The sequence below is a fragment of the Sparus aurata genome, chromosome 22 (assembly GCF_900880675.1).
Source record: "Sparus aurata chromosome 22, fSpaAur1.1, whole genome shotgun sequence".
NCBI lineage: Eukaryota > Metazoa > Chordata > Actinopteri > Spariformes > Sparidae > Sparus > Sparus aurata.
In genome coordinates this window covers 24,987,049-25,006,024 of record NC_044208.1, presented here as the reverse complement: position 1 = coordinate 25,006,024, position 18,976 = coordinate 24,987,049, and the positions used below count along the sequence as shown (strand labels likewise).

Here is an 18,976-nt window from a genome sequence, read left to right as displayed (position 1 = left end):
ACATTTTCTTTGGAATGACATTTATTACACAAGCAATGAGTCTCTAAATCTAAAATGTACAAAAAAGAGCCCTAAAAAGCGAGTTACAACAAACCCTCCCTCAATCTTAGTTATTGATCTTTGATTGGTATAGCTGAAGCGTCATTTTTTTATGTTCCCTGTCTCCAGATATGTAAAACTGCAAGGCAGGAAACTATTGTTTTAGTGAATCCTCTACCGGACAGTCCCGTGAGGATTTCAACACAACTTTTATGCATTGATAGTTTTCAGAATAAAAAACAGATTGCCAGCGAGCCACATTACATTCAGTCTGCCTAATTCTACTGAAGGAATTATTCGGCCTAATGATCATTGCTGGTGCGTGACTGAAACATTTTGATAAAACAATCACAAAAATGTTCAGCGTCTTTAAAAGCGAAAGAAGGCAGTCTGAAATGCACCGAGGCGACAAAGCTGCCAACGTTAAATGAAACACTTCAAATCAAGTGGTACAAAAAATTACGCGAGTCCTCAGAATGAACCAAAAAAAGAAAAAAAACCCTGTTCCTGTTTTTATAAATTGACTTCTATGGTTTTGAAAGATGACATAGAAAACTGTGGTCACACATGATCATGATCACGACGTCAGCATTCACAATCTATTGCACAGCATGTAGCATATAGAAGAGAGTCCGGAGACTTGTGTTGCAACAGTTCAGTCAATAGTCAATCATGTGGACAGGATCCGGGAAAGAGTCGCCACAGCAGCGCAGATCCATGTAAACAAAGTCAAATTCCTGTGCTTCAATAAACAAATGTGCTGCGGTAGAAGCTGATGGAAGCGAACAAAGAAAGCTCTTAAATAAGATTGGACACGGTCATTGTTGTTGTGCTGTCATCAGCCAAAATATTGCTGACCCTTTTGATGTTACAGCACCATCATTTTTTCCACTGGCAGTGAACCAACATCAGAACAGCAAGATCCAATTCCAGCAAATCACTGAACTGTCTAAGATATTCAGACTCCACAGCGAGCCGTTAAGAACAATATCAAGAATACAGCATTGGTGTCTTAATAAGGCCTTCATTAAGGACGCATGGTGCTGAATGACAACAGCACAAATATTACAACAATATGACAAGATTAAATTTTCTTTTCCATGCTCTGCACTGAGCCAAACCATGGCTTTTAAAACCTTGTCGTAAGGTTACACTCTCCGTAAGAGATGCATGGTCATGACGTGTTCAATTGCTACTGCGACTTCCACGTTCGACATTTGGAGAACGTGCATCATTAACACTCAAACACAAAAAAAACATATTAAGGTGCCATTTGTCAATTAACTGTGGGTCCTCTGAACATCTGATGGATTAAAAACATTTTAATTTTGGGTTTTTGCAGAGTTGTTCAGCAGACAGAGGCGGTTTGGCTGCGTTTGTTAGCTTAAATTGCACTCGTAACGCAGGGAAAGCAGAAGACAGATTTACAGTCTCCCACTTTGAGTCAAAGCAAAAAACAAATTCATCTCTTACATAACTTTGCCACAAACAGACAATTCCTGGAACAGCAGACTCCAATGTCAGGAAAACTAAAATGTTCCAAGCTGTCAGATTAATCCAACGATGCCTCCAAGTTGAAACATATACGTAAATATAATTTACACTGTTTAATGTTTATCTTATCATCTGCTGTGTCTTCTTTCTTTCTCTTCCCCTCAAGAGCAAAACATATGCAGCAAAACACCCACAAATCATTCACAAAGAAACCTGAACGTCCGAGTTTGTGTAACACTTCCATACATTTCATCACAGAACACATGACCCTCACAAGCGCACAGAAACCTTTAGAATCAACTGTATACATGGTCAAAACTGCTAAAGTAGACAATAAATTATCCCTTAATTTAGATGTTCCTCACGAGGCCTTTTAAGTTAACAAAAGCACAGCAAGTACATTATTATCACATCTGATATCATTATAGAGTTAAAGACAGAATATACAAAAACATGTTTATACAGGAAAATGATAGAAGTAAAGATAAAAAAGTAAAAAACATTTGACAATATCGATGTTAAACATCGTCATGTCATAGAAGTGGTTCTCAACCTCTTTCTGGCATGACCCCGTCCCCACAATTATACTGAAGTCAGTACCAATTATAGGGGAAGCAACTCATAAAAAAAATCACCCAAGTGGAATTTTTAGTGCAACAAAGTTCAGCACAATAGCATCAGCAGACTATTTCGCTCTCTCGTCCACACCCCCACTGCAGTGGCTCTAGGGCCCCCCAGTTTGAGAACCACAGTACTGTAGAAATAGTTTACAGACAGCGGTAGTGGTAAGGTGCTTATGTTGCCTCACAATGCTCTTCAAGTACTTTAACTTAAACAAAAAGACTTTTCTGCCATCATAGCTGCCATTAAATTCTGCCCAGAGCTCACTTCAAATACACCCTGTGACATACACCAGGCTTGGATATTAAGGCCATAATTTACAAATATCCCAAAATATTATTAATCTGGACTTGTGAGGCCCAAAGTTGAACAACTGGTTTTCATCAAACCTGACCTGATGGTTGTCTTAAAAAAAAAAAAGGTTCAATATTTTATACAAACGAAAATAGAAAGGAATTTAACAAGAGAAAAAGTCTGCACTTCAGTCAGATAATATTGCCACATTAAATTAAATCCATGTGTGTATAAAAAAAACACACACACTCACAAAAACAAATGGTAGAACTCACTGAAGTCACTGTTAAATATGGTGGAGCTACAGGAAGCACTCTTTACCCTTGGATGTTATCGGGGAAGCATCTAAATGGCTGTTAAGAACTTTATACCTCCAGCCAGTTTGTAGTGAACTATAGCTGCCATCAACATGATGGGAATGCGAAACGAGAAACCGTTAACGGGCTGTTCCACATCTTTCACACTGAGTTTTAAACTAAAAAGACACTTGAGGCATATGTTTGTCTATTTAAAGATGCTGACTGGCATGAGGCCCTGGACCCATTCACTGCGACATGAAAACGTATCCATAAGCCTGTTATAAATCATCCATGTTACATAATTGTGCCTGCTGTATAAAATAATTTGGACTGTGTACACACTGTGGCTGTCAGCTAGCTGTCTGACAGCACATCAGGATCAGTGGAACACATCTAGGAGAGCTACTATGATCAAAAACTGTTCTAACAACAGAAAGATCAGCCTAATTCATGCAGGGAGACAGCTGGTTGTTAGAAGTGGCACATTGATGTTTTCCAGTTTTAGATGAAAACACCTTGCCATGCACTGTTCAACTTTGAATATCCAGTCTAAGGTGCGTTAATCAAGCTCTTCTTCAGATTCTGAGCCTGTATTGTGCATTTTGGTTTATGCCTTTGTGCCTTAGATCCAAACCTCTTGGGGCTTTTGGGTTTTGATTGCTTACAAGCAAATGATTTTTGGGCAGCAGAGTAGCAGTTTCAGTGAGAGATTTAGTCTAACAGGGAGCTGTAGCCTCGTTTGACCTTAGGTCCCAGACACACCAAGCCGACAGCTGGTGCCCGGACAGCACTGTATGTGTGTGGCCAGCCACCGCCCAAACTTTCTGCAGCATGTTTGCACTGACAGCACTAACTCTAACCTTATCTGAGGCTGTTGGAATGAGCTTATTGTATCAGCAACAGAGGCAATTAGAATGAGCACCAACTGAACAAATGAATCTGTGATATTTTTTCCACAAGCTGAAGGTCGCAGGATAACAACATTCGCAGAGCATTTAGTCAAAATGAACCATATATATTCAAACTTTTTTCTTTAAAAGGGGAGACACCAACTTTCCCAATTCAGATTCAGTTTTCACAAATTCAGTTTTCTTGTCTTCTCTTGCCATGATGTCCCCCTGGATTACAAATACAGACCTCTAAATAAATTATTTCCTCTCACACAGGTGTAGAACATAAGTGCATGCCGGTGATCAACTTGCCACCAGCTTTAGTCTTCTGATGAGTTCACATGCAAATTTTACCAGAAAATGCCTGGCAACACAAAGTCTTTATCTGCACCCAATCTTTGAGGTCGGGTTGGTGTGTCAGGGCCCTAAGGCAGCTGGCAGCCAAAATGTAGGCCACAGCATACTCTGTGTGAGATTCTAGGGTGGGGGTGTGTATTGTGGAGCACATTACTTTCGGTCCATCCGTCCTGCTCCAACCCCCAACCCTAGCCTTCCTTTAACACCTCAGTCTATCAGATTACTGTCCAGTAGTAGTTTGGTCTAATCTGCCTTTAAGCTCGTCTGAGCAGCTTTCTCTCCATCTTTCTCTTTGTCTTCCTCCTGAAGCCTGGCCTGCAGCTTCACATAGATGCTGGTATCACCGCTAAACACAGCCTGAAGGAAGAGATCTGTGTGTTCTTTAAGCTGCTGTAGGTCGCTCTGTGTGCGTCGGTTCTGCCGGTGGAGCTCCTTTGTGCGGAGTGCGATGTCTAGCAGGCCAGATTTGCTCAGGATGTTGTAAGTGTTGCAGAAGCGCTTCCTCTTTACATCAGTATCGCCCTCACTGCTGTTTTGTTCTCCTGCTGAGCTGCTCTCTTGGGTGCCCCCCCAGGGGACAACAGGGAGCATTTCATTTCTGGAGCCTGTCGTGTGACTAAAAGACAGAGAGGTGGTACTCTTTGATTGGCTGACGAATGATGATGATGATGTAGGCCTCTCCCCGGCAGGACTACTGCTAGCACTGGCTTCTGGTGTGTGGAGAGAAATTCGGCTCTGGAGCAGAGGAGACATGGGGCTGGGGCTAGCCGGAAGACTGGGAGTGGATGAGCCAGAGTTACTGGCACTGACACACAGACTTCTCTGCTGCTTCTCTCTCTGAGAGTGTTCCCGGTGGTTGGAGGTCGAGCTGCTGCTTCTCTCTGACCCTGAAGAAGAGGAGGAGGAAGAAGAAGAAGCAGTTCCTCTCCCTGAGGAACTGGAGCCGTCTCCAGGATGTGGAGCAATCTTCGGGTACGATTTCAGGATTGGTAGATAATTCTTAGGGCGTCGGTGTCTAGAGGACTTCTCTTTGGAAGCAGGAGAAGCTTGACGAGAGACCACAGGCTGGAGGAAGACCACCTGAGGCTGCTGGACAACAGGCTGAACCACCTCCACTGTGGGACTGAACCCCCATGGCTTCAGGGCAGGAGGATTATCTCCAGGCTGCAATGGCACAGAGTCAAAATAAGAGATTTAGAAGCAGGTCCCTAATTAGCACTTCCCTGTCAGTTGTTTACAATGAGACACAATGTAAATGAATTAAAACCTTCGACACACCACAACTTTCAAAATGAGAACAAAAACACTGAATACAGAGTACCAATTAATCATCACAAATACTGGCACAAACCACAAATTTGCACAAAATCAGAAAGTCCTGCTAAAATTGATTACTTAACAATCAGCTGCAATTGGATACATTACTAATAAACATTATGTCATGAACAACACATTCAGTTTTCGTACTTGACAAGTAACTAAAATGATAAAACAATATTAATGTTTCTGTTGATTCCCTGCCAGTTATATTTTCAGCATCACCTCCCACACAGAATGTCATGGTCACATAGCAACCTGAACAGTTGCTCTATGACAACTAATTCTCCTTTTGGGTATTGGTTTATGACGCTGACCACACATTCAACATGCACTAGACCCATTCATGAGTCAGCTGTCACATGTCAGTCTTTGATTGTCAACATTACCAGAGACTCCAGTCTGCAGTGTAATTCTATACACTTCACTGTTAAATCATAATAATTACAATACGTAATCACCAGTATCAGTCTCTTGCCCACACATGCACATTCTCTTTTCATCTCTGGAGGCACTGAAATGACTTTGTTCGTCAATATCACAAAATTATTATTTTCATAGCTCACAGAGTTGCCTTGCCACCCATGTTTAACCAGTCTGTAAGAGGCTGGGATCACGTGCACTGATGTTCAGTCTATTCATTAAGACCAACTGCAGACTCAGTTAAGGCCCATATCACTGTGTCTGTCAGTATAGGGTGGAGCTACTACCAGTGTAAGATACACTATACTATGGAAGCCTACAACATATAATAATACTTGATAGGAAGAGCACTGCATGTCACATTAACAAGCTGTGGTGGAAATCAGCCATTTCACTGAATCAATGAAAATAAAATGGTTAAACACCGACTACACTGATTTCACTGAGTTTACTGATTAACAGATCATGCCCACTGGTGTGTTGTACATGTTTGAGATCATAATCTCTGTCATAAAACTTTAATAAGCCACCACTAAAACCAGAATCCTAGAACATATCGTTCTTGGTTTCCATTGTCTAATCTGGTTTCCCCCCTTTTATCAATATGTAATGAAAAGTCTGAATTTCACTTCCAGCTACGTCTACTTTACTTTTAGGTCTCTGCTGCTGGTCAGCAAGTAGTCTCGACCCTGTGTGACTGTTCAGTCTTTTTCTGGAGACACATTCCAGGCAGCTTTGACAGACACAGATGCAATAAATCTGGACCACAACACATGTGTTTGTGACCCCAACACAGCCTGAGGTTCAAAGGTTGAGGGCTGAAACTAAGTGGAAGCAGAGATCCAGTTCATGCACACAGAAAATGTTATTAGCTCAGGTTTATGTTACGGCATGTAGAGGCAGTCTACCTGCTTCAGGAGGACGTTGTTCATGATGATCATGGGAGAGATGTTTGAGTAGGAGCCTCCTACCACAGCCAGCGGCGAGGGCTGGGGGCCAGAGCCAGAGGTCTGCCGTCCCCGCTGACGGGGTGAACCCTCAGAGTCTGTTGTGTCCATTGTGCTCATATGCTCTGAGCCAGCATCTGTAGACCAGGAAAAGAGTAAATGGAGTTGAATAAAGTGATGCATTATAATCTAAGCACTAAAAATTGTGATAAGAGCAAGCTCGAACCTGAGAATCCAGAGTCTCTCTCTGAATCAGCTCGGGATCCTCCAGACTTCATGATGCGAGGTCTGTTCGCTGTCCTCGAGTGACTCTCTGCCTTCCTCTTTGTACTCATCTTGTTTCCTGTTGTACTGACAGTGTCCTTGGCTTGACAAAGTCTCACAGCAGCTACATGAGCAAAGCAAAGGCTGAGAATCAAACTACCATGAGAAGAAATCCCTTTTCATATGAGGCTTGGGGAGTATATGTAACATGATTATGTAATTAGAATACAAAAACGTGAGCAGTATTCCAGTTGGATTACAAAAAAAAGGATATAATTAGATTACAGAGACATTCATTAAAAGGGGAGTATTTACAGGATTACAATTGTAGAATAGTGAAGTACTAGTCTGTAACCATGCACATGTGCAAATATGACAACCTTTCAAACATCCTTCTGGAGCCTAGTGAAAACAAATACACACGTGTCTATTCTCACAGATGACACACTTGATCGTAAGATTAAGTAAAAGTCATTTTAATGATATTTCTTTTCCCTAGTCTTTATTTGCATTGGTATGGTACTGAGGTAATCTCAAAATAAGGCAAACCAATAAAGCTACAACACTTTAATATTGTGTTTCTTGGATTACGTTAATGATTACATTTTCTAATAGGTACTAAGTAACTGTATCTGAATAAATTTTTAATGTAAGCCTCCCAACCCTGCAGAATATGAAGATGTGTGAGATTACTGACAGTCTAACTATTACCCGTCGTCAGTTTTCAGCGAACAGAATAACGCAGCTCACAGCAGAGGTAAAGTAACGTTAGGATACTGAAGTATTTAATTAGCTTAAAATGCAAATATAGCTAACCTTCCTAAATGCGGTTACTGCTCGCACATTGCATTAACAAGCTGTGATGGAAATCAGCCATTTCACTGAATCGATGAAAATAAAATGGTTAAACACCGACTACACTGATTTTACTGAGTTTACAGATTAAAAGATCATGCCCACTGGTGTTTTGTACAACATGTTTGAGATCAAAATCTCCATCATAAAACTTTAATGACCCACTATTAAAACAAGAAACCCAGAACACAGTCTTTACTTGCATTCGTGTGGTATTAGGGCAATTCAAAAGTAACGCAAAGCAACAACATTACAACACTTTAATATTGTGATACTTGAACTACATTAATGACTACATTTTCTAGTAGGTATTAAGTAACTGTATCTGAATAAATTTTTAATGCAAGCCTCCCAACCCTGCAGAATATGGAGATGTGTGACATTACTGACAGTCTACTATTACCAGTCGTCAGTTTTCAGCGAGTAAAATAACGCTGCACAGCAGTCATAAAGTAGAATACTGAAGTGTCTAGCTAATTAGCTTAAATGCAAATAGAGCTAACGTTCATAAATGCGGTTAGAGCTCGTATGAAGCGGACGACTGTCAGAGAGTGCCACAAATATTAAATTTGCCTGGCATGGAAAGGCAACACTAGATAACCGAAGCAACGGAATTTATAAACATCTCATGTATGACGGCCTGACAAGCTAAGAGCAAAACAAACACTTAAAAGTCAAAGTTAGCACTTCGGTAAGCTACGCAACGTGCTAATGCTAACGTTTACTAAACAAGGGTGGGAGCAGCGTTCACCCAACTGACACGAAGTACATATTCGTCACGGAAACACCACAAATTATATTTAGAAAAAAAAAATACACATAAAAAATAAACGTACCTTTTCTGGGTGTTATTCCAGCGACACTGTTCTCAAAGCTGAAGGCTGCGATCGTGTGGTCGGGTCGAGTTGTCCTGCTGTCGTCTAGCCGAGCTCTCCTCCTCTGTGTGGCGGTTGCTGATGCACAGCTACGATGCCTGGAACTCAGTGTTCCACGGTACGATGCACGAGACAGCCCGCCCCTCCCCTGTTCCCTCCGTCACATGCGGAGCACGGTGGCAACGGCCGGTAACGGTTGCACGTTAATTGTCCTCTGCGGGCTTCAAAATATAGATATAAAAATATATAAATACTGACGGTCGTTAGGGTTTCAATCTTTCACAGACAATAGTTCCGAATAGCGCAAGGAACAGGATATTCGTTACAGACACTCGACCATATTTGGTAGTCTGGGGCGTGGTCGTGCCTGGAGGAGCAGATACGTCACAATCTTTAGGCCTCCACGCCCGCCCACTTGATAGAGTCCCTGCCTTCTGATTGGCCGGCGCAACCAGCAGCTGAAAAACGTGACCAGGGCTAAATGTGTGGCAAGTTGAGGACATTGTGTTCGGGCGTGCAGTCAGGGGGTGTGTGCAGGACAGTATGCAGTCATCTGAGATGTACTGTCGGGGAACTCTGTGACGTGAGCCCTGTTCTAGTGTATTACATAACAGACTGGTTGGCCTACAGCTAACCTACGCTCTGGGCTGCATGTTTGAAGAAGTAAACACAACACTGCCCATGAGAACAAAACGTTCTCACGTGCAGGCATGCTGCTCTTTAACTACACTACTTTACTCCCCATGCATGCTGTAAAAAAATGGAGGATAAGGTGGCAAGTGTGTAAAGAAGAAAAGTACTACTTATAACACAGAATACTCTCTAAAAACAGTAGTTACATTATCTGATGGCACTCACAACAAAACCAGAATAGGGGGTTTCACCTATGATTATGTACTTCCCTTTAATGACTTGTCTGGACAGGCACATTATCCAGTTCAGAGAGATAGTACAGGAGAGGAATTCTTGCTGTAATGAATCTAACCACACCTCTGCCATCTCACATGTCGGTGAAAGGATCTGAATGTACTACAAACAGGCGGATAACAGTAACCCTTTGTGCTTCGTTCAACAATGTGCTTACTACAGAGCCTTGTGAGATAAAGAGCTGCACAGTGTCCTCGTACGTACCCCCTCCATCTTCATGCAAATGCAGGCCTGGATTAACAGAGACGCTGGTTGTGGTTGGGAGTCAATTTTATTTCATGAACTCGTCACGAGTAAATAATACTTTACAGGAAGTCACACGCGGTCTGTGTTTTCAGTCTCTAGATGTGTACCAGCAAGGAGTTGGTTTCTTAACATTTCTAACAACTAGAGTCGCGATGAAGATGAAGTCACGGTGAAAAAGTCTCTGTGCTTTGACGATATATCAGAAAAAGAAAAGTAGAAGAAGATGTAGAGTCTGATGGTTGGTTGATGCACTGGATGAGGAGAGATGTCAGACAGAAGATGAATATGTTGATGATCGGTCCACAGATGAGCCGTTGTTGTTTGCGATTCCTCCAAATGAAGCTCTGGACAGATGTGTGAATCAGTGCAGGTGTATCTTGTTTTGAGGGAACTGGCACCTGAAACGACAAAAATAAATGGTTGTCCATTTTGTAACCAACATTGGTTGACGTCACCAAAATTCATTTGAATTTCAAATCTGCAGACCCAGCTGGAAGCCGGCTGAGCATTTGGTGTTAATTATAACATATTGATGATACATTTTTCATGAGCCTCTTTTCCATTTTGCGGGTCTTTTTACCTCCATCAGTAGAAATGTGGCGATTAAACCACAGAAAAAACTAAATCTAACAGCAAACAAACCAGACTCAGACACAATGTAGGAAGAAATGGTGACTGGATATCATTATTTGCTTGAGAGGCTTGTTCAAATGCGTAATTGAATTTGATCAAAACAACAACAAGTACCTGTTACATATTTAACAGCACTTACATAGCAGCTTTTTGCCGAAATCCCATCAAAAAATGAGCAAAATCTTGGTTTCCATACTGTTTCTAAGCAGAGACATGTTGCCTGAAACGGTCGTAAGATGTGCTCTTGAGACACCATTTGAAAAGTCACTTACAACAACCTCTTTTCAAACATTATGTGGATGATTCAGGGGGAATTTGTACGCTCTGAACGCCTCTCACTCTCTTCAAATTTCAAGTAAAAGTAATGAGACCCACTAATGTGCGAAAATGCAGCCAAATGATGATTTCAACACCTACATGGATGGATTACTGAACAGGCTTACGTGGCACAGTGGGGTCATAGGTCCCTTAAGACTGAGCCTCTGTGTGAAAGAGAAGTGGAAAGGCAAAAATGTCCTTCAGAACCACCAAAGTAAAGTCCCAAAACTTCCCTTTCAGGCTGTCACAACACCGAGGCCACCGTGAAACCCTCAAAGTGGATGTTTATTCCGTCTGGGTTTTATGTAGGAAGTTGTACTCCAGCTCAGTTTATGTTCGGTACTGACATCGTACAATTTGTGACTCCTGAATCTGCTGGAAGAAATTAAAAACTCTGCAACTGTGTGGTCCCCTGGCCACTAAAGACGGGGTGGAGGGGCCCCCGTTTATAAAGCTACAGGAGCCGAGACAGGTTATGATGCAGCGTCACGTTTGATCAGACAACAGCCACGACAACATGGCCACACAGGTTCCTACACAGTTGATAAAAGAAGTAATAGGGGATGGAAACCTGAGGACCACCAGCAAATTCAGCCCACAGTGACCTCAAGTCCAAGAGTCTTTCTTTTAGCCACACAGGCTGACGCAGCGACTGGATTTCTTTTCAGTTCTTTTAAGGATAAGATGTCCCGTCGCTCCTCTTATCAGAGGAGATGGTGAGAGCCTTTAGTCACCGCTCTAAACACTTGACCTAGCACTGATCCCCAAACTTCAAATCACTCCATTGTTTCTCATTTCCCCAAAGAGCGAAAGGTTTATGTGCTTCAGTGACTGAGCCGCTGGTGATGCCTCCAATACTGATACTGAGGATCTTTGCTGCAGAAATGATACGTTCACTGAAAGCAATACTCACCCGCCCATGTGTATGTTGAAAAACGCATCACTGCAATTGTTACTGAAGTATGGAAGTTAATTTCCACAAGATACCAGAAAAAATAAGATGAAAACTTGATGAGAAAACAAGTCAAAATTATGAGATAAAAAGTCAAATGTATGAAATAAAAAGTCATAATTTGATATAGAAAGAACATTTTTTGATAAAAAAGTACATCATTATGGAATATAAAGGTGAAATTTGTGAAATTAAGATGAAAAACTAGTCAAAATTATTATTTTTTAAAAACTGTTAGATTAAGAAGTGAAATTAAGAGATAAAAAGTCAAAATTATGGTACAAAAAGTCTTAATTACAAGGCCAAAAGTCATAATTATGCGATAAAAAGTCAGAATTATAAAATAAAAAGGTAAATTTATGAGATTGAAAGTCATCATTTGATATTGAAAGTCGAAACTATGTGATCCCAATGTGAGTAGGCCATCTTTAGTCTATACATAAATGCATTTTTATGTATAGAAAAAATAGATTTTTAAGTTCAGCTGATGCTAATGACAGTTTGGTGGACGTCATACAGTCCTCGGTATGATTTCAGGTGGAGAGATAGTGACATAAAAAGTTTCCTGTGTGTACCAAATAGATTATAACCTGAGATTTCCCCGTTGATTTGCCTAACTCGGACTGCTCATACTAAATTTGCACGTCGCAGCCTCGTGGTTTTAGAATGCATGGTTGCACGAAAAAGAAGATTGTGGATTTTGTCTCCCGCTGCAAGCACTTTTAAAGAATGGATCTTTTCATGACCGGCGCGGAGAAGAGCAAAGATTATAGTGCCGCAACTGTTTCAGAGCACATATGGGCGTTTGTGTTATTTTGCGCCCGGTGTCCTAGAACTGCTACAGTACATCAGCTGGACAGTGTCGCTGCCTCGTGGATGACCGCTGACTCCACGTCCCCAGCCCCCACACAGGCTTTCTGTTGCAGCCTAGATGTAATGCCCATAACCCAAATGATATCACCCTGGTTGTTTTTCACAGACATGAGAAAGCTCCCTCTAAAGCCACAAACAGAAGATATCATACAGCTGTTTTCACAGGCTGAGTAGTATTTAATACACGGACGAGTAATCTTCATGTTCGACGAGCGACCCTTTTAACAGAACCACTTCATAACGCTCTACAAATCTGGCTGCTGCTTTCATCTTTTAAACCTCACAATGTGTCCCCCTTCACTATTTATTATTTATTTTGAGCGTGGCGACACCTTCGCTGTTGGTTACACAATAATTTCCCTTGCCAAAGCAAAGAGAAAGAAAAAGGGAGTGAAGCTCACAGACAAACAACATACCAGCCTCACTGGGATTAATCTCCTGGTCGGATTCAATTTTAAGGCCGGCGTTGAACTCTGAGCTCTGTCGCTGGTGTTGATTTTACTCTTCAGTCGCACCGTTATCTCCAGTGCTGTTAGCTCAAACTGAAGAGTTTTAAAGAGACAGTTGACGCCGAAATCGATAAATACGTGATTTTCCTACATCATAGACTATTCTGCATCTACTCCTGGATGCTTGCTTCTCTCTGGTGATACGGTAAGGAAATAGTTCCTATGTGAAAACTACTCACAAAGATTTCCGCTGTGAGTTTTTCATATTTATGTTTTGGATCGATGAGCACCACAAGCCGAGTACCATCCAGTTCCATATATTGGTGTAAGTCTGTGAAGGGAGCTCCGGCTGACACTGGAAGAAAAACGACTGGACAGTACTCATCATCAAGATTTCTTGCAGTCTGCGTAAAGTCATTGGTTAGCCCGCTGAGTTTACTGTGCAGCTGGTTGGTGGGTCGTATATGTCTGAAGACAATGACCTCCGAGTTGTCATTACACACTTTTAAAATGTCTAATGTATCTAATCAATGGTTCTGGGTGATCTGACTTAGAGGAAGCATGTTAAATATAAAATAATAGAAGGCCCAGAACGGACCCTTGAGGAACTCCACAGCTAAAATCATGTATAAAGGAACTGGAGATTGATAAGACAACCAAGAAAACCTGACCGACTGAGCCCGACCAGGGTGTCTGGACAGTGCAGGACCATGGTTTGGTCAACAATGTCAAATGTAGAAGCACAAGAACGGAGTAGTTTCCTCCATCAGCAGCTTCACAAGCGCTGTTTCAGTTATCTCGGGCTCTAAAACCTGATTGCAAACATAAAACCAGGTAACTGGGTTGCATTAACTTTCTCTAGTGCTTTGAACAGAAGAGAACAGTTTGACATGGATCTATAGTTATTTAGTGATCAAAGTTGAATATTGCATGTTGGGGAAGTTGCCAGAGATTAAAACTCCATTAAAGGGCCAACAGCGGGAGAAATCATCTTTAAAAAAACGGGTTGGGATCATATCTAAAATATACAAAGTGTCTTTCATGTATCTTCTTCTTTTTTTGAGTACTCTTGATAAGTGATTCTGGTTATGTTTAGACTAAATGTTGACACTGGCAGTCCTTGGTTGGAACTGAGCAGCCTTGGATCAGTGTGCTACATGTACTCTGTGTGCTCTCCGACTGCAGGCCTGCCAAGGAGAAGAGCAACAGAGCAGACAATATGTTGTGATACTGTTTAATCTCATCTGTCCTTGGTAGTCTGACAATGTGGAGGAAACGGTGATGAATGTCGCTGTAAATGTCCAAACACTGCGAAACTGTGTGTGTGTGTGTGTGTGTGTGTATGTGTGTGTGTGTGTCACAGGACGGCAATCAGTCTCTTACTTGCTACAGCCTTTCGCCGTCTTCTTGTGTTTCCTCCTCCGAGGTCTGTTTGTGATAGACTCGCCGCTGCTGTGCGGGGAAGAGCAGAGTGCAATGAAGATATTGATGTGTTCTCGTCTGGAAGATAAAATGTTCATCTACTGACCTTTTATTATTTAGGAGATGCTCACGGGCTCTAAGAGAGTGAGGGGAAAAAAAGGACAAACAACAGGCAGTGAGCTGTCTCTGTTCACATTTAGTTTTTTTATTAGAGAGAATCAGTGATTCACCTGCATTCACATGTCCGATGTTCCGCAAATGTGAGCTCCACGCGCGTATGTATCAAGGAGTGAATCCTCATCACCTGTGGAGCAAAGGAAAGAGAGAGCAAAGTGCATTTCTAACACCTTTCTTTAGTTATTTCGGATCGGTTGCATCTGATTAGCACGGCAACACCTGCGACACCTGCAGAGTGATGTTGCGTTCGAGGGTAGGCATGCAGTCCATGTTCTCGTCCCCGCAGCAACCGGAGCAGCGCCAAAGTGGGACGCACAGAGGCCTGTAGATGTACTCCACTTCTCCAGGGTACTCCTGCCCCACATCCACCAGCTGCTCCATGGGCCGGCACATGCTCTTCTCCAGCACCTCCTGGACCCGCATTACTACAAGACAAGTCGAATCTTACGTCTTTAAACCGGTTCAGTGGGATGTGATCAAGTGTGAAAGCCCTTACTTCTTGTGTGAGCCTCTTCTGGAGGGTGTGAAATCTGCAAAGTACATAAAAAAATGCATTGATCCACAGTTAATTTCATTTGATGAAAGTATTTACAGCAACGAAAAACAGATCCAGCTGATAATTAGAGAAACTAATAGAGGTGAAAAGAGAGCATGATGCTCTGCAGGTGGTCACAATAGTGGTGGGCTCATTGAGCAGTTGTGGAGCGCCCTCTTGTGGTCAGATGAGAGTCGTGCACGCAGAGCGGTCCAGTAAAAACAATGATGCTGCATGAATTCCCGAGTCTGCCATTGTGTCACTGTTTGCAGGTCAGCAAAAAAAGCAGTAAAACGAGCCAACCGACAACAGAAATACACCCGATGTCTCAATTCTTCTGACACACTAGAAGGTTTGTTTTAACGAGAAGCGCAACTGGTAAAGTATGCGAAGAATAACAGCGAAGAATAGCTGCTCCCCTTTCCACATGGGAGGTTTTTACACACAATAAACACAGTGCAAACAAAGGCAGTACTCAACAGCATCGTGACACAGCGTGATTTTCTGTGAGGTTCTCACAACCCGGCCTTCCAAACTCACAATGGCTACGTTCCCGATCTCTGAACACCAAATTGAGCAGAAACACAAGTGCAGAGTTGATCTTGGCTCCCTGCTTTCTTTTGAATATCAACAATCTCCTTTTCTGACTCCTCACCTCTCTGCTGCCCCCCTCCCCACCCTCGCTCTGCGAACACTGATGGGAAAACTGTCTTCTAAATGTCAGATGCAGTTTTATTGGGGGATTTTTACGTCTGCTATGAGCTATGTGAGTTTGTACCTAATCCAGCAATCGAACCAGATGCATCACAACAGCTGTAATTAGACAGTACAGTGTTATGATTGGGCAGCCTGGCGTTGGACATGATATCATCTAAATCTGTTGCTTCACAACTAAAGGAGCAATATAAAATAAAGCATTAAACATGAACAACTGTGTTTCTTTTCTTGTCTCCTCTCTCATTTTTCCTTTCCCCCCTCTAATTTTAGAACTTCAAGGTCCACTTTGAAAGAAAAGTTGATTTTTGAGTCTCACTCGCAACTCATCATTGTCAGGTCGGGTTGGTCGGCCATCCCAAAACCGCAAAAGTGGACCTTTAAAAAAAGCCTCCAGGCAAATGCACACCGGTTATTATGATGCTGAAAAAACTCCCAACTTTTCCACACCCTTCCTCCATATTTTTCTAAGTATGGTTTTAAAATGTCACTGTTGTCTTTTGGTTCATACTTGACAAATAAAGACGGTAGGTCTGCTGACTTAACTGCACTCGAAGCCACTAAAGTCTCATCCGAGCCGATGGGAGGCTCGTAAATCAAAGTGCGCTTCTGGGTCCAGATTGGATCATCTACTCAAACTTGGGGACATTTGCTAACCTGCGTTTTTGGACACATTTTGGACCAACAGAAATAGATTTGTAGCAGTTTTTAATGGATGGACATCTTCATCAAATTATAGATACGCTATTCCTGATTCTGGAGGCTAAAAAAGCACAAGTCTTTAAATCACAAGTTGCAACATTTTCCGTTGATTATCCGTCACTGTTTTCCTTCAAACTATCAAATCAGTGTTACCAGTGGAATAAGAAGTACTCAGATCTCCCACTTAAATAGGCCGTAGACAGGTTGTTTGCCTCAACGTTTCATTAAATGTCAAATGCTGATTGCACAGTGTAATGTTGTGTTACAAACCTCGTCTTCCCTCCCCGCTCTGTCTGCTTTCACATCTCCATTAAAGACTAAGTGAATGAATGCACTCACATTAAGTCCTGTGCTGTTGGTTGTTGCTTCTCTAAAGGAAAACACAAACAATCCGGTCGTATTCGCAACAGTGGCGCCAAAAATAACACGACTTCGCAACGCCAGTGAGCGGGAAGTGGTCTGTTTCCACTTTGAGTAAAAGCCGTAACACCAAGATGTAGAAATACAGCTACAAGTGAGAGTTCTGCATTCAAAATGGTATTTTACTTGTCAAAGGTAAAAGTAAGCTAGTCACTGTGCAGAATACAAGATATACATTGTGTAATTGGATTGTAATGATTCATCGAATTTAAATGAATTCATAAAATACACGTTAGCTTGTGAATGAACACCAGATCAATAAAGTTTGACATTCGCATAATCAAAAATGTATCCTAATTGTATTGGTTATTCATGTTTTACAATATTAATCTTAACTGGCAAAGTAACTAATGTTTCCTCTGACATGAAGTGGAGTAGAGGTGGGCTAGAAATACTCAGGTAAATTAATTTAAAGGGGCAGTTTGTAGTTTTGGAGAAGAAATTCAAACTGAATTTTAATTTTTACATCATTAATGAGGTAATTATACAAACTCTTTCTTTTCCATAAGTGAATAAACAAGCTGTTCTCAGAGGAAAATAAGGTCCAAGAACACTGTTTGAAGCCAGAAAGGTGGCAGGGTCCGCCACATATAAACAAAGTAAAACAGTTTGAAATGTTGTCGTCCTTTAAAGGTCAGTTTGTTTATTCAGTCGTGAAAAGAAAGAGAGTTTCTTTACTCAGTTAATCAGTCAATGAAGATGAAGATCTCTTCTGATTAAAATGTCATCCCCAAAAGTACTTAGTTACTTTACAAAACTGTGTAAAACACAAGATATGAATGCACTTCATCATTTTCTGAGGTGACTTTAAACCCATCTCACATCTCTCTTCATGTGATGAGATTTTTGGTTTGCACTTTACATTAAAAACATCAAATCTGTCAATCCTGAGGCCAGGTGATGTTCCACGAAGAAGAAACCAGAGAGAGATGAGGAGGGTTACAGCCTCTTCACACACATGGGAGCACCAACCTGGAGCTGTCAGTCAGCCAGCTGTCTCTAAATGAGGCTGCCGATACATCTTCAGTGCACACCTCTCTATCTGTCTGTACCTGGATCAGTAACATAAATCAGTCATTTCCCCCAAACCCCCTGAATAAATCACGGTTATCGTGATGGTGGAGCTCAGCCAGTCCAAATACAGATAGTGTGTAAAAAGAGTGTGGAGCAGATGTGTCCTAATTGAGTCCTGCTGGCTGAGATACGAGTCTTTTCAGTCTTCTCCTAAAAAGGAAAATCTTAATGCGGTCTTCTAAATAGAATTTCAAAATAAAGGACGTTTTGATAAATGATAAGTTGAATTACGTCGCTAATAAATGGCAGAAACTAAAAAAAACAAACTAAATTTAACTAACTGGGAATAAAACGCACTTTGCCGGCAGCAACATTAGAAGACGTCGTGTTTTGAAAAGCGTTGAATTACCTGCGCAGGTATGAGTTGCAGCAGAAGAGCCAATAAGAGGTGCGAGGCTCCGATACAAGTCTGCATGATGCCGAAGAGAAGTTTCCCCCTCTCCTCTCTTCTTCTTCTTCTTCTTCTCTCTTCTCTCTTCTTCTTCTCTCTTCAGTGAGAAGTGTAACAGTCCTCGAGCTGCCGACCTGGCCAGCTGTGACCGCGCGAGCTGGGTATGAAGAGCGCGCGCCAAATACCGCTGAGACTCGATGATCAATAGGAAACCCTGACGACTTGATGACGTAAGCTCACACAGTCCGTCTGTTTGTCTTTAACAATCACACACAAGTAGATTTATGCCACCCACATATTCAAACGTAATTATAAAATGTTTGGTAGCTTGTGAATGAAACACCAGATCAATAAAGTTTGACATTCAAATAATAAAATAAAAAAAATCATCCTAACTTTTTTTGTTCTTCATGTTTTTACAATATTAATTTGCACTAATGTTTCCTCTGACATGAAGTGGAGTAGAAG

At 41.7% G+C, this 18,976-nt stretch overlaps 2 protein-coding genes across 3 annotated transcripts; both read right to left on the bottom strand.

Moving 5' to 3' along the window:
- Window positions 1-3: 3 nt before the first annotated feature.
- cipcb (CLOCK-interacting pacemaker b) lies at window positions 4-8,999 on the bottom strand. The gene is made up of 4 exons (XM_030405263.1): window positions 8,637-8,999; window positions 6,908-7,069; window positions 6,643-6,818; window positions 4-5,158 (listed from the first exon to the last, which is right to left on the bottom strand). Exons 2-4 carry the CDS (start codon window positions 7,014-7,016, stop codon window positions 4,238-4,240), a joined length of 1,206 nt encoding a protein of 401 aa, XP_030261123.1. The 5' UTR covers window positions 7,017-7,069; window positions 8,637-8,999; the 3' UTR covers window positions 4-4,237.
- Window positions 9,000-9,854: 855 nt separating this feature from the next.
- Window positions 9,855-18,976, bottom strand: LOC115574064 (vascular endothelial growth factor A-like). 2 transcript variants are annotated; one of them, XM_030405265.1, is made up of 7 exons: window positions 18,467-18,976; window positions 15,169-15,202; window positions 14,901-15,097; window positions 14,726-14,799; window positions 14,602-14,631; window positions 14,457-14,522; window positions 9,855-10,246 (listed from the first exon to the last, which is right to left on the bottom strand). In XM_030405265.1, the coding sequence occupies exons 1-7, from the start codon at window positions 18,530-18,532 to the stop codon at window positions 10,210-10,212; spliced, it is 504 nt and encodes a 167-aa protein (XP_030261125.1). In that variant the 5' UTR covers window positions 18,533-18,976; the 3' UTR covers window positions 9,855-10,209. The 2 variants fall into 2 exon arrangements, with proteins under 2 accessions (XP_030261125.1, XP_030261124.1); XM_030405264.1 differs by having other exon boundaries at window positions 14,457-14,525; window positions 18,467-18,713.

What these genes read in the sequence shown, in the direction of transcription:
- cipcb (XM_030405263.1), bottom strand. Translation starts at nt 7,016, where the DNA reads ATGAGTACAAAGAGGAAGGCAGAGAGTCACTCGAGGACAGCGAACAGA. An exon ending in GAGAGACTCTGGATTCTCAG is followed by an intron (nt 6,819 to 6,907) that starts GTTCGAGCTTGC and finishes CCTGGTCTACAG; the next exon opens with ATGCTGGCTCAGAGCATATG. An exon ending in ACAACGTCCTCCTGAAGCAG is followed by an intron (nt 5,159 to 6,642) that starts GTAGACTGCCTC and finishes GTGCCATTGCAG; the next exon opens with CCTGGAGATAATCCTCCTGC.
- LOC115574064 (XM_030405264.1), bottom strand. Translation starts at nt 18,532, where the DNA reads ATGCAGACTTGTATCGGAGCCTCGCACCTCTTATTGGCTCTTCTGCTG. An exon ending in TGCAACTCATACCTGCGCAG is followed by an intron (nt 15,203 to 18,466) that starts GTAATTCAACGC and finishes TGTACTTTGCAG; the next exon opens with ATTTCACACCCTCCAGAAGA. An exon ending in ACGGCGAAAGGCTGTAGCAA is followed by an intron (nt 10,247 to 14,456) that starts GTAAGAGACTGA and finishes TTGTCGTTTCAG; the next exon opens with GTGCCAGTTCCCTCAAAACA.